The sequence below is a fragment of the Crinia signifera genome, chromosome 2, assembly GCF_055691185.1.
Source record: "Crinia signifera chromosome 2, ASM5569118v1, whole genome shotgun sequence".
NCBI lineage: Eukaryota > Metazoa > Chordata > Amphibia > Anura > Myobatrachidae > Crinia > Crinia signifera.
In genome coordinates this window covers 248,819,100-248,833,415 of record NC_139218.1, presented here as the reverse complement: position 1 = coordinate 248,833,415, position 14,316 = coordinate 248,819,100, and the positions used below count along the sequence as shown (strand labels likewise).

Genomic DNA, 14,316 nt, shown 5'->3' with positions numbered 1-14,316 from the left:
GAGTTATAACAAATGTGCAAAGTAAAGGAGGGTTGTTCCTGCACTTTTCCCACCTCAATGGTTGGGTGAATTTCAGAATGGTGTTCTGAAAAAGATGTTCATTTTAGGGTACACTGTGTGTGATAAATTCTAGTGTACAGGGTGTTACCAGTAATATTTGACAAAACTAGTTGGGTGTGAATTGGAGAGTCATGATGGTGCAAACAACTACTTTCACTAAATATCTTTGAAGCCAAGTGTACATTAGTGTGCCACTAAGTTTGCCCTATGACCAATGTGAAGGGATTGAGCCTGAAATCACATATTTTGATGCTTTACTAAATGGGCGCAGAAAAGGATTGACACAAGTTTTTTAGTCTTTTTTTTCTATTTGGTGTACCGTTTTCCCTCGCCAATCATTTGTGGCTTGCCACATTTTGAGCAAGGTGGCTTGCTGTGCGCTCCTGAGATTACTATACCCAATCGTATTGCCATTGATAGTAAGTGAAGCAGAATTAGGGGGAAAAATGACAATTTAAAAAAAAAAAACTGGTCGTTCTTTTGAACCAATCGTCTATTGCATATTGATTGACCAGTTGACTGTCTACACTTAAGACCAACTTTCCTCAAACCATCCAACTAGTTGATACTACATACTGGATAGGAGCAAATGTAATTTGCAATTAAGTCATTTGTTTCCCAAATCAGAAAATGGACAACTTTCACTCAGACAATGTACTGTAGTTGGACCTATTTGATTTAAACAATTTTACTGAATGTTTTTGTCTATTCTGAGTTTGTGAGCAAATTGCTTATTGGCATTTGCCCCATTCAGTACCAGATTTTCAGTCCAACCAACTAGTTGGAGGAAAGTTGGTCTGATGTGTGGCCAGCATAACTAGACCAGGGATAGCCAACTCCAGTCCTCGAGAGCTACCAACAGTTAATATTTTCCAGGTCTCCTTACAGAATCATAAGTGAAGTAATTAGCTCCACCTGTGGGTCATTTTATAATGTGTCAGTCAGTAATGAGTGTACCTGTGCCCCAGCTAGGTGATCTAGAAAACGTGAACTGTTGGTAGCTCTCAAAGACTGGAGTTGGCTATCACTATATTAGACACTGGAACCGCTGTTTTGTGCCACATTTCTATTATTTACTGTGTAATGTGGAATGCTATTGTGGAAATGTTATTTAAGTGTCCAGGAAAAGGTTAACTTTTATTACACGAGTATGCATGTCTAGATCAGCGGTTTTCAACCACTGTGCCATGGCACACTACTGTGTGCCTTGAGTTGTTCTCAAGTGTGCTACCCCAGAGCTAGAGATGTCAAAACTAGTTTACAACCATCAACACCAATCCAACTGTAGTTCACTGGTATGTTTTTATGTGAGGGCCAATGTTTCAAATTTTTTCTAATTGTGGGAACAAGTGTGATTTTGTGTTTTTCATATGGGGTCAATGGTTTTTCTTTTTTCCTGTGGTGGGTCTGATGGTGTGCCTTGGCAATTTTTAAAATCTTGTTTGGTATGCCGTGAGTTGAGAAAAAGTAAAAATTCACTGCTGTAAGATGACGCTTATCCTTTGATGGTAGAATATACACTTTAGACGGCCATTCGTAATCCATATGTTCTTCAGGTTCTTAGTAAGAAGTGATAGATCAGTAATCCAAAGGTGGATATTGGATATTTAAAGTATATGTCTTTTAGGTTATACAAACTATTAAATTATTATCTGATGCTTTGGGTTAAGAAAAACTATTTATACAGAAATACAGACCAGGCTGTGCTTTAAGCACCACAACAGAGATGACACCTCTGGCAAGAAAGCGGAACTATACAGGTTTTGAAAGGTACAGGGTGCTAGAATGAACACGTTTGGACTACATTAGCTTATACAGGCAACATATGCTTGGTTGTATAGGGAGAGGAATCAGCAGCAGAAAGAAATAAGTAAAAATGCCACTGTATGTCATTGGTACAACCTCATATAGAGTACTGCATTCAGTTCTGGAGGCCATATCTGCAGAAGGATATAAATACATTAGATACTGTACAAAGAAGGGCAACTAAAATGGTGCATGGCCTACATCACAAAACTTACCCAGAAATAATAAAAGATCTTAATATGTATAGTTTAGAGTAGAGAAGAGAAAGGGGGACGTGAAAAAAACAAGGTCTGCAAATGAAGAGAAGTAATAGAACACTAGGACATGCATTGAGACTGGAGGGAGGTTGGTTGAGGGGAAATATGAGGACAAATTACTTCAGAGAAAGGGTAGTGGACAAGTGGAATAGCCTCCCATCAGAGGTGGTAGAGGCTAAGACAGTAGAACAATTTAAACATGCATGGGATAGACCTAAAGACCTTAAAATCCATACCTAAAATCCTTAAAAGGGTCAAATAGGGTTTAAGGGTAACTTTTTTTTTTTTATTTATTTATTTTTAAAGGCAGACTAGATGAGCCAAATGGTTCTTATCTGCCTTCAGTCTATTTCTATCTTTAAACTGTATATTCAATCATGCCGAACAACCCCTTTGGCATGCCAGTTTTTGAGTGGCCCAGCCACGCCAACCATCTCTCTCAGTATATGTGCCTTATTCACATGAATAAAACTGGAAGCAACAAACCTAATTTGCAACATTAGTTTGATAAATTTTAGGTGCACCTTTTCACATCTGTGTGCAACTAAGTCTGAATCTGTCTACAGAACGCTACTATATAGTGGCCAAGGTTTTTTCTCATGCCAGATTCTGTAGTTCCTCATCTGAGACTTTGCATGGATTTAGGATTTTTGATACTTATATGTTAGATGGGTGCCCACTAAGCTATTTGCTTAGTTTTCCGCGTCCCCTCGCGTGGCTCTCCACACTTCGGGCTCGCTGCGCTCGCCACACTATATAAAATCAACTCCATGCCGACATGGATAGTGGGGGTATGAGCATACTAACTATAGTGGGCGCCCAACTAACATATAAGTACCAGATTTTTTCCTGTCTGGTCAAAATCACAGCCCAGAGTCTATAGCACACTTTTGGGGCAGATTTATTAAGCCTTAACAAGAAATAAATGCAAGGGTGATAAAGAGAGATAAACGTCCAGCCAATCACTTCCCAACTGCCTTGTTACAGGCTGTGCTTGAAAAAAGTTAGTAAGGAGCTGATTGGCTGGACGTTTATCTCTTTAACACCCTTGTATTTATCTCTTGTTAAGGATTAATACATCTGCCCCTTTGAGTGGTATTTTGTTGTTTCTGAGCAAGATGTAATATTTTAAGAAAAATATGGTATACTACACTTGTAATAGCTGCTCAGTCGCGCTGGGCATCTCATGCCTTATGGTTTATATAAGCTAGGTATATAGAAGCACATCAATATGTGTATGTAGACCAGTAGAGATTTCATTAATTTTTGTTTTATTAATTTAAATTTCACATGTTACTAGAAGTAAACTTTAGGTTGTCCTTTTATGGGGATCAACTTTAATAAACAGCCAGTTTTATTTTCTGTGTGGATGCTTTGCAGCTTGTTTGTATGTTGCGTAATAATAAACTGTTTTTGTTGTTGTTTTATCTTTCACTTAAGGTTTAACATAAGGACAATGTGTCTTGTCATTATATTTTTAATAAGATGCATTGATAAAGCCGAGATAAAAATATAACTGAAATAATCCTATTTTATTGTAATATGGATTTGGTATAGCAATATTTTTGTAATTGGTCACAGAAGTAATTATGGAAAAATATCCTGCACAGCAAGTTTACCTAAATCCTAAATGTCCATTAATCGAGTAAGAAGACTTGTTGTAGCACTAAGCTAATAAAGAAATAGCAAGTATCACTTTATTGCTTTTTAATTACTTACAGATGTAACACCAGTTCCCTTTCATATATAAACTGTCTGCTCAATTCACTTAAAAATCCAGTTATCCTTCCATAATGCTGTGCTTGTATCTGGAAGGGCAAATTGGCAGTTCTTCTGATCGAATTAATCAGTCCGCAGATTTAATATGTACTCATAAATTCCATGAGAGTATTGATAAGAAGCACAATGACCTTGATTGTTATTGAGATGATGAATCACACGATAACGTCTGCATTGGTGCTCATTACCAAAAATAATTTGATAGTGGAATGGTTTACCTTCACTACAGTTGTCATCCAGGCCATGCTTCTCCAGACATGGTTGCTTTATGTTGTAACATTGTGTGTCCTCCTGCAGAGGATGTTGGAAAGGGGCAGTGTGACAACCGATGGAATGCCACACAATATTAAACCTAATGTAGAAACTACATGCTTAATGGAAAAAAATTAATGGATTTTGTTTTACTGATGTTAAAATGTTAACATTTGGCTCTATTTTTTTCCTTTTCTTTTTCTCTGCAGTGGTTTCTATAGAGTGGTCAAAAGAGAAAAATACAACAAGTGGCCTTCATAACATGCGTTCAACACTTCAATACATGTCAACAAAAGATGACATAGATGCAGAGTTTTCATGTGCTGTTACTTACTATGTGCCAGATGGGCTGGCAACAATGGAGTCTGATCCCGCTCTCTTTGATATTTATTGTAAGTTTACTTTGCTTTTATATACCGTTTACACGCTTGCTGGACTGGATTATTGCCGGAGCTTCTCTTAGAGATGAAATTAGTTGGATCTCCATAGGCTTGTAACGGGACCCAGGTTGGACTGTTTACACTGCTCCAGTACCTGGGTATATTTTTGTGTCAAACTCTGCCACCTGGGTTGAATTTCAATGAACCGGATTTCTTTTTTTGGGGACCATTTTGCATGGAGCCACAAACCGTGGGAACTCATCAGTAACCTCAGTTTGTGTGGCTGTTTAAAAAGGGGTATGAATTAATTAATTCACTTTTTTTTTCTACTTATAAGGTGGTAGCACAATTGTATTGTTTATTGGTCCCTCCTATTCCATTTATCACGATCCAGTAAGCAATGGAGTTGTTAATGCTTTCAAAGTTAGTCACACAGGCTGTATGTTCTTTCTCTGTGTAAAATGTACATATGGTTTTCTGTCAGAGTGTGGTACAGAATATTGGCTTTGAAAATGTTGACAAGGATGGATGCCAACATGCCAAATATCAATTTAACATACATTGCATGTATGGCGGTTTCTGCACACTAACCCTAAAATCTGCGTTCTATAAGTGTCGACATCATTAACTGATACGGTTTTCACCCAACTAGCAATACTGCTTTTGCTTGACCCCTGCTCAAATTCTTGGAATTGCCCGGATTATCATTTGATAATTTAATTGGCAGTAGGGCTACAGTTGTTGGCGATTATACGATAGAGACATGTCTATGGTATTTGTACCTGAACAGTGAAGCTAGGGACATTTCTACAACATTGATATTCATGCTTGTACATAAATTCTAATTTACAATAATCCAATATAGAAGTATGCTAAATGGTAAGAACATTCTACCGAATTTCCTTTTACAGAGATAAGTAGAATATTCTATGTTTGCATCAGTCCTTCAAGGCAGCGAGTTTCTAGTTTCCCTGCCATCAGTGCATTCCCTCTGGTAATGATTGTCTTGAGTCAGTAACTGCCTTATTCATTTCCTAAGTCCCATGTTCTATGTCTTCTCTAAAAGCTCTTTTCCAAATGCTGAGTGCACTACATTAATGCATTACATAAAAATAACCCTACTTTAGTCTGGCTGCTGGGCAGTAGTTCTGATTGTATGCTACTGAAAACAGCCCTGTCTGTCAGTATCCAGATCTTGTCCGCAGAAACATGCTCTTGGTCCCCCAACAAAAAGATGAATAACTAAAGTTTTAAGAAAATAAAAATAGGTGATGTTACCCATAGCAACCAATCAAATTTGGTCTATCAGTTCTCTAGTTCAGCCTAGAAAACAATAGACAAAATTTGTTTGGTTACTATGGACAACATCCCTTTGTTTCATTTTTAGAAGCTTTACTTTATTTACCCCATAATTCTCGTGATTGTAATAAATGTGGGAGCGCAGTTCCAGCTCAAAAAAAATCCCTGCTATTAACCGGTTCTTCTAATTAGCACAACCTCCATCAGATTCTTGCTATAATAAAAAAAAATAATAGCAGAAATAATATAACCTTTTAATACACCCCTAAATAACTACATATTTGCTTGGCTAATAGAAAAAAAAACATAAAAGCCACGTTCCAGTGAATCTGACAAATCACTTATGCAGTACTTGTATGTGGCTGGTCATTCAGAGATAATGGGGCAGATGTATTAAGCCTTAAGAGATAAATGCAAGGGTGATAAAGAGAGATAAACGTGCAGCCAATCACCTGCTAACTGCCATGTTACAGGCTGTTTGAAAAAAGTCAGTAAGGAGCTGATTGACTGGACGTTTATCTCTCCTTATCACCCTTGCATTTATCTCTTGTTAAGGCTTAATACATCTGCCCCACTGTTTTATTTTCGGTCCCCTTTAAAGATTATGACCTAATTTAATCATGTATGCGAAAGATCCCAGGTCATTTATAGCACTTTTTTACCCTCTGGTGTTTCCTGATTCTTTCTTATTTCAGACTTCTTACTTACCTGCAATATGTGTATATCCGTTTTGGTTGATTTGAGATGTTATTGTTTCAGTACACTTTCAATGACATTCATGCTGTGCTTTGTGAGAAATGACAATTTTTTTTGAATTTTCCATAATGCAGCAAGATCATGCTCTATTGCCAATTTGATTTTCCATTTTGGTGGGTAGGAGACAGCATTGTATATGATCCCAAGTAAAGGTCAAATACAATGAATGCAGTATTGATATTGTATTGATTAATGTGCACTCAGGGTAAAGTCATCTGAAATTATAATATAGAATCTATGAATTGCTGAAAGTCAGTGACTACTGTAAATGTACCAGATACAGTGCCTTTTTTAAGCTAGAACATTTGCTTCCTTTTAAAAAAAAAAATATATTTTATGTTAACTTTTTTATTTGAGGTATTCATTAATTGCTTTGTCAGTATGCACTGATGAGTTGCTGGATGAGTTGTAGTTCTATCACTTAAGAACATACAGTAACAGGCAGCACTCCTCGGGTTTCATAAACAAAATTCTGACTGGTGCCCCTTTCAGACCGCACTTTTTACTTTTTACCCAGTATTTTGCCATTTTTTTACCGTTTCTAAACGGTAATTTGTGCAGTATGAAAGGTGCTGAGTGAATTTACCGGTTCTATAAAACTGTTATTTCTAAACGGTAATAAAACCGGGTCCTACTTGTTTCAGAACTTTTTTTTTTTTTTATCCACTGTTTTCTATGGGTTTAAACTGGTTCAATGTTGTGAAGGGCCAAAAAGGGCATTGAAATACCGTTTTAAAGCTATGCGGTGTGAAAGGGGTTTTAGAAACATTTTAAAATACCGGGTCAAAGCCGGTTTTGCGGTCTGAAAGCAGCATGAGTAAAGAGGAAAGGTAGCTTGTATAATCACCATCCCGCACTTTTGCACACTGCATTCCCACATGTGGCCATGAGGCGTCGATAAGAGTACTATGTAATGTATATATTTTTTATCCTAATGTTAGCATTTTCTTTGAAACCCTAAGTGCTGCCATTGTTTTGTTCTTAAGTGTGTTCACAACTACAGTGTGTGTATATAAATATATGTATGTATGCGTGTGTGTGTGTATAATATATATATAGATAGATAGATAGATAGATAGATAGATAGATAGATAGATAGATAGGGTTGGGGTCCCGGCACTCCAGCAGTAGTACTGCAACAACTTAGGTGCTCTTCTATCCCGCTAGGGAAATGTACCGAAGATAGTAGCAGAAGTCACTCTAAGATTTTTAAATTGCACGGCGGCAGTAATCAATAAGAAAGCAAAAAACACAAGAGTAGTGCAAATCGTTGTTTCGGACGGGTAGCCCTTTATCAAGACATGTCTTGATAAAGGGCTACCCGCCCGAAACGTCGATTTGCACTACTCTTGTGTTTTTTGCTTTCTTATTGATTACTGCCGCCGTGCAGTTTAAAAATCTTAGAGTGACTTCTGCTACTATCTTCGGTGTGTATATATATATATATATATATATATATATATATATATATATATATATATATATATATATATATATATATATATATATAGTGTTCCTGTCGGCGGCACTCAGTAAAATAACCACAACGTAGGCAGTAGCTTGTAGCCAACGTTTCAAGGCCGTCTGGCCTCTTTATCAAGGTTCAAAGAGATAACAGAATGTGTAAAAGACTGAATATAAATACCTCAAAGATCCTGTTCACGTCTCCCACCACGTCCCGTCCAGGCGCGAATGATGATGTCACTAACGGAGAGCGTCACAGGAGACGCAAAGTGAATCTGTACCACATGACAAAAACAACCAATGAACAAACAAGAAGGTAACTATAGTGATATATACAATAGCACAATGTGAAAAATAAATAGGTTATATACACAAGTACTTGGACTAAAAGATACATAGCTGCTGGGTATAACAATGCATAACTTATCTAAATAATACACAACCGCTACATCTTTGCAAGAGCGGTGATCATAATATGTAAAATACACAGCAAGCACATATGGAATAGTTATAGTAATAAAATGCTGATGTCTGCAAAACTGTCACAGACAGCTATCATAAAAGACACGACAATCCCAGATTCTCGTTTAAACCCCTGGGCGCCAGTGTATCGAGGCATTCCGTAGAAGTAATAATGATCTATCACCACCTCTTTTAAGGGGTGGGATATGATCAATGATGCGGTATCGGAGTGATGAAAGGGAATGTCTAGCCTGAGCGAAATTATCTCGCTACAGGTTGTTCACTGGTCCCAGCGGTAATCGCCGCTTTTATAGCAGAGCGGTGGGCTTCAGCTCTTTCCCTGAAAGTACAGTCGGTTTTGCCGACATAGTGTCGGCCACAGGGACAACTGATAAGATATATAATAAAACGTGTTGTACATGAAATATCAGATTCTTACCTGATATGTTTTCCTCTACTCCACCATGGCAGCCATCACATATGGGTTTTTCCCTGATTGGGTAGCTTTGGAAAGGAAAAAAAGACTCCTCCTGTATAAAAGGCTCCTCCTCCTTCCTGCTTGTGTCTTTGTTCCTAGCTCTCAAACACAAACAGTTAGTTGCACACAAATACCGGGTAGGGAACTATGCTGCCATGGTGGAGTAGAGGAAAACATATTATCAGGTAAGAATCTGATATTTCCTCTACCTCCCCCATGGCAGCCATCACATATGGGTAATACCCAAGCAGTTCCATGTTCCAGGGCTGGGTAAATCATATTTCAACATAAACCATAACTTTCACATGATGATTTTTTTTTTTTTTTTTTTTTGTGTATATATATATATATATATATATATATATATATATTTTTTTTTATATCACTGCAGACAATACCTTACGTCCAAACTTTGCGTCTGCTGACGCCATCACATCTAGTCTATAATGTCTGGCAAAGGTGTGTACCGAGGCCCATCCCGCGGCTTTACACAGCTCTAGTATGGATGCCTCGCCCTTTTCTGCCCATGAAGTTGCCATTGCTCGGGTCGAATGCGCCTTCAACCCTTTGGGTGGCTCTTCTTCCATTGCTTTATAAGCCTCCAGTATACAACACCGAATCCATCGGGCAATCGTCGTTTTTGACGCCTTCTGCCCCTTGTTCTTACCCTCCGTAAGTATAAATAGGTACTTGTCCTTTCGGATCTCCCCAGTTCTTTGTTTATATATAGTTAGCGCCCTAACTACATCCAGCTTATTCAATCGAACTTCCTTATCATTTTTGGGGTTCCCGCAGAACGACGGGAGCACAATCTCCTGATTCACATGAAAGTTCGATACCACTTTGGGCAAGAACTGCGGATTTGTCCGTAGTACTACTTTATCTTCAAACTCATTCATGAAGGGCTCCTCTGACCACAGCGCCTGTATTTCCGATACTCTTCGGGCCGATGTTATAGCCACAAGGAATGCCACTTTCCAAGTAAGTATTTTAAGCGAGACTTCCTGTAATGGTTCAAAAGGCTCTTTAGTGAGAGCATTGAGCACTAAATTTAGGTCCCAAGGTGCTAACGGCTGATGAAACCTTGGCCTTATCTTTTTCGCCGCTTGAAAAAACCTCTGGATATATCGATCATCCGCTATATTTTTATCCAGCATAGCCGCCAGTGCTGACACCTGCACTTTCAAAGTGCTAACTGCCAGTCTTCTATCCAGGCCCTCTTGCAGGAAATCTAATATTACTGGAATCCGCTCTGGGCTACTGTTTTTCTCCCTGCACCATGCTGTGTACTTTAACCAAGTCTTGTAATATACTTTCGATGTATTTAGCTTCCTCGCTTTAAGTAAGGTCTCCACCACCCGACTAGAGAACCCTTTCTTTAGGAGTGTCCTGGTTTCAACAACCACGCCATCAGACTCCATGCTGACGGTTGAGGCTGCTGCACTTTGCCCTGTACCAGCAAATCCGCCCTCTCTGGGAGTTGCATCGGTCCCTCTATTGTCATACGAAGTAGTTGGGGAAACCAAGGCCTCCTGGGCCACCTTGGCAAGATTGCGATTACCGCCGCTTTTTCCCTTTGCACCTTTCTTAGAAACCTTGGGATTATTGGGAACGGTGGGAAAGCATAGAGAAGTTGCTTTGGCCAGGCTGCTGTTAGTGCATCCCACTGCTCGGCCTGTGGGTCCTGGAACCTTGAAAAGTACCTCTCTACTTTCCTGTTTTGCCTTGATGCCATGAGATCCACACATGGGTTGCTACACTTTTCCGCCAGCATTGTGAAGACCTCTCTGTTCAGCCCCCATTCGCCTGACAGACACAGGGTCCTGCTTAAGCCGTCCACCACTTGGTTGTCCTTGCCTGCCAAGTAAACCGCTTTTAGACTTTGGACTTGCTCCTCTGCCCAGGCCAGCAGTCTCTCGGCTTCTTGCATCATGCTTAAGCTCCGTGTGCCTCCTTGTCTGTTTATGTATGAAACAACTACCTGGTTGTCCGACCTGACTACCAGCTCCTTGTCCTTTACCCTTTCTTGAAAGACTCTGCATGCGCACACTACTGCCCTCATCTCTTTGAGATTCGAGTGCATTTTCTTCTCGTCTGTTGACCAGACCCCTTGGGCCGACTGGTCCTCGCAGACCGCCCCCCAACCGGTTCCGCTTGCATCCATCGTTATCACTATCTGGTCGGGCAGATGGAACAATCTTCCTGCCTGCAACCTGCCTCTGTTTGACCACCACCTCAGATCTTCTTTTGCTCTCTGTGTTAGCCGAATTCGCTGGGTCAGATCCTTGTTGTTGCCATTCCACTGCGTCAGATAGCACCTCTGCAGTTTTCTCGTATGGAACCTTGCCCACTGTAAGGTTTCCAACGCCAAAGCCATTAGCCCCAACACCTTCATACATGCTTCTGCTGACGTCACTGATTTCCCTATTAAGGGTTTTATTGACTGGATCAATTTCTCCTGTCTTTCTGGCGTCAAGGTGACCCGGAGCGCCCGAGTGTCCAAGATCACCCCCAAGTACTTTATCTTGTTTGATGGTTCCAATTGACTTTTGTTTTTGTTTATTAACCAACCGTGCATTATCAAGAATTGTAACACCTCCTCGGTGTGCTTCACTGCCAGTTCTCTTGTCTCCGCCATAATTAGTAAGTCGTCTAAGTACGGCCATATCACTATGCCCTTTTGTCTTAATTTTGCCACTAATACAACTAGTATTTTGGTAAACGTCCTTGGCGACGTCGCTAGGCCAAACGGTAGTGCCCTGAATTGGTAGCTTATCCCCTGGATAGAAAACCTCAGGTACTTTTGATGGCTGACACAAATGGGCACGTGAAGATACGCGTCTTTGAGGTCTATAGAGGTCATGTAAGCGTCCTTCTTGAGGTCTGGTAATATACCTCTTACCGACTCCATCCTGAATGTTCTTACCTCGACTAGCCGGTTTAATTTTCGCAGATCCAGTATCGTTCTGAATCCCCCCGATGGTTTTTGGACCACGAAGAACCGTGAATACCATCCTTCTCCTATTTGTGACTGTGGTGTTTCTACCACAACTCTCTGCTGTACCATCTCTTTCAGGCTGGTCCGTAAGGCTTCCTTCTCCACCGGATCCCTTGGTATTGGAGATTCTGTGAAAAATGACCCCGGACGTTCTTTGAACTCTATTTTGTAGCCTTGTCGTATAATCTCCAGTACCCACCTGTCCGAGGTGGATACTTTCCAGGTGCTCTGAAATTTGAGCAGCCTGGCCCCAACCGCCTGGGGTTCGGCGTCATTGCGTATTTTGTTTTGTGGCGAATTTACTGTCTCTGCCTCTTTGGGCCCGAAAATTCGCCCTCGACAGCCAGGTACCTCTTCGGTACCCTCTGCCCGGCTTCTAGCCTCTCTATACTCCTGACTCTGGAACTTGAAGTTTCTATTTCCAGACGTTTTCCTACTTTGTTTTTCTTGCGGCAGCCACACTGATTTGCCCCCGGAAATTTTTGTAATGATCTGGTCTAGCTGGGTGCCAAACAAGTAGTCCCCTTGAAAAGGTAGAGTCAGTAGCTTGTTCTTTGACTGTACGTCAGCCGCCCATGGTTTGAGCCATAGTGCCCGCCTGGTCACTGCTGCTGCTGCACCGGCTCTAGCTGCTAGTCTCATTGCATCAAGTGATGCCTCACACATAAACTCTATCGCCAACTGTACATTTTGCACCGTCTTGAGCAGCTCCGATCTCCTTATGCCGTCCAGCATGTCTGCCTCCAGCTGATTACACCACTCTCGCGTCACTCTTGATGTGATGGCCATGGCTGCTGCCGGCCTCAGTGCTGCCCCTGCAATCAAATGTTGCTTCCTCAGCCCCAGCTCCATTCGGCGTTCCATAGGATCTTTGAAATTATTCGCGTCCTCCAAAGGGAGGGTCGTCTTTTTTGAAAGTCTCGCAATTGCTGCGTCTACTTTCGGCAGCTCATCCCACGCCGTAGTGAGATCTGCCTGGAATGGATACATCTTCCCCATTTTAACCGGGACCACAGTCCTTTTCTCAGGATGCTTCCATTCATCCAGAACTATGTCTGTTAGTGGCTGAGACAATGGGAAAATTTTATTCCTCTTCTTCTTGTCTCTAAACAATAACTCTTGTAACTTAAGCTCCTCTGGGGCCTCTTCTATATTGAGTGCTTTGTTTATCAAAGCCAACAAGTTTTCCACCATATCAACCCTGAAGTCACTCTCTGTTTTATCCACCGGTGTATCATCTGTCTCCTCTATAGCCTCAGCCGTAGAGATTCCTGGTTCCTCACCAGACTCTCCCTCACTCATGCGGGAGCGCCCCCTTTTCCCGGTTGCTTTTACCAGGTCTTCCTGGGTCACAAAAGTCCCGGCCAGGGCTGTTTTGATCATGTCCACCAATCCGGACATTTGTGACAATGGGATCCTAGGGACTTTACATGTCTCACATACACTGCCTACATGTTTGTCTGGCAGGTTTTTGTCACACATCAGGCATCTGTCAACATGTTGTTTCTTGTGCCTGGCTTTCCCTGCTTTATCCTTACTGCTGTCGGACCTGCATAATACAAGCCCTTAGTTACTCTCCATGTACCCACACTTAAACATACTGCTCTACTTTCATGGTGGCTTACCCCGACTTTTGCATGGCCTGTCTCTTTTCTTCCTCCATTTCTAGGCAATCTAGTCACCCCGTGGTAACTTTCAGTCCAACGCGATCCCTGTTTGCCGCCGCTTATACACACCGCTGGGAGCTCCGTTGGTGGCATAGCTGCCTAGCGCTGCTGCTCATATACTCGCGCGCCGGCCTCCCTCCAATCAGAGCCGGCCGCGTCATCCAGCCGCGCGCTGCGTGCACGTGCCCAGCGTTCCCAGACGTGCGCTTTCACGCAGCTGACGCTGCAGCGCCCGTCGTCATCTTCCGGCGCCTCCCGCGCGCGCACGCCTTCTCACTCCCAGCTCCATGTTGCTGCGAGTGTCCCTGACGTCCGCCCGGCTTCACTATTGATGGACCCGGACAGATGACCGCTCCCACGGCCACCTAGTACGCCACCGCCTGTAGCCGCCCATACCTGAGGACGGCATGCGGCCCGTGAGACTCAGGCACTCTCAGGTACCCTTTTCTCCCCTCCATAACCCCGAAAGGAATGAGAGGAGGATTTAGCCAAACTTCGCAGGGCAAGCCACCACCTTTCTGCTACCCATTCTTTTAGGGAAAGGAAAAAAAGACACAAGCAGGAAGGAGGAGGAGCCTTTTATACAGGAGGAGTCTTTTTTTTCCTTTCCAAAGCTACCCAATCAGGGAAAAACCCATATGTGATGGCTGCCATGGGG

At 41.7% G+C, this 14,316-nt stretch overlaps 1 protein-coding gene across 2 annotated transcripts in view; it reads left to right on the top strand.

The window, feature by feature from the left end:
- ALCAM (activated leukocyte cell adhesion molecule) overlaps positions 1–14,316 on the top strand; it is a 107,000-nt gene that overhangs the window by 53,461 nt on the left and 39,223 nt on the right. For both annotated transcript variants that reach the window (XM_083174234.1, XM_083174235.1), the window contains exon 6: positions 4,364–4,546. In XM_083174234.1, the coding sequence (XP_083030360.1) occupies positions 4,364–4,546 (183 nt within the window). The remainder of the gene's footprint in view (positions 1–4,363; positions 4,547–14,316) is intronic.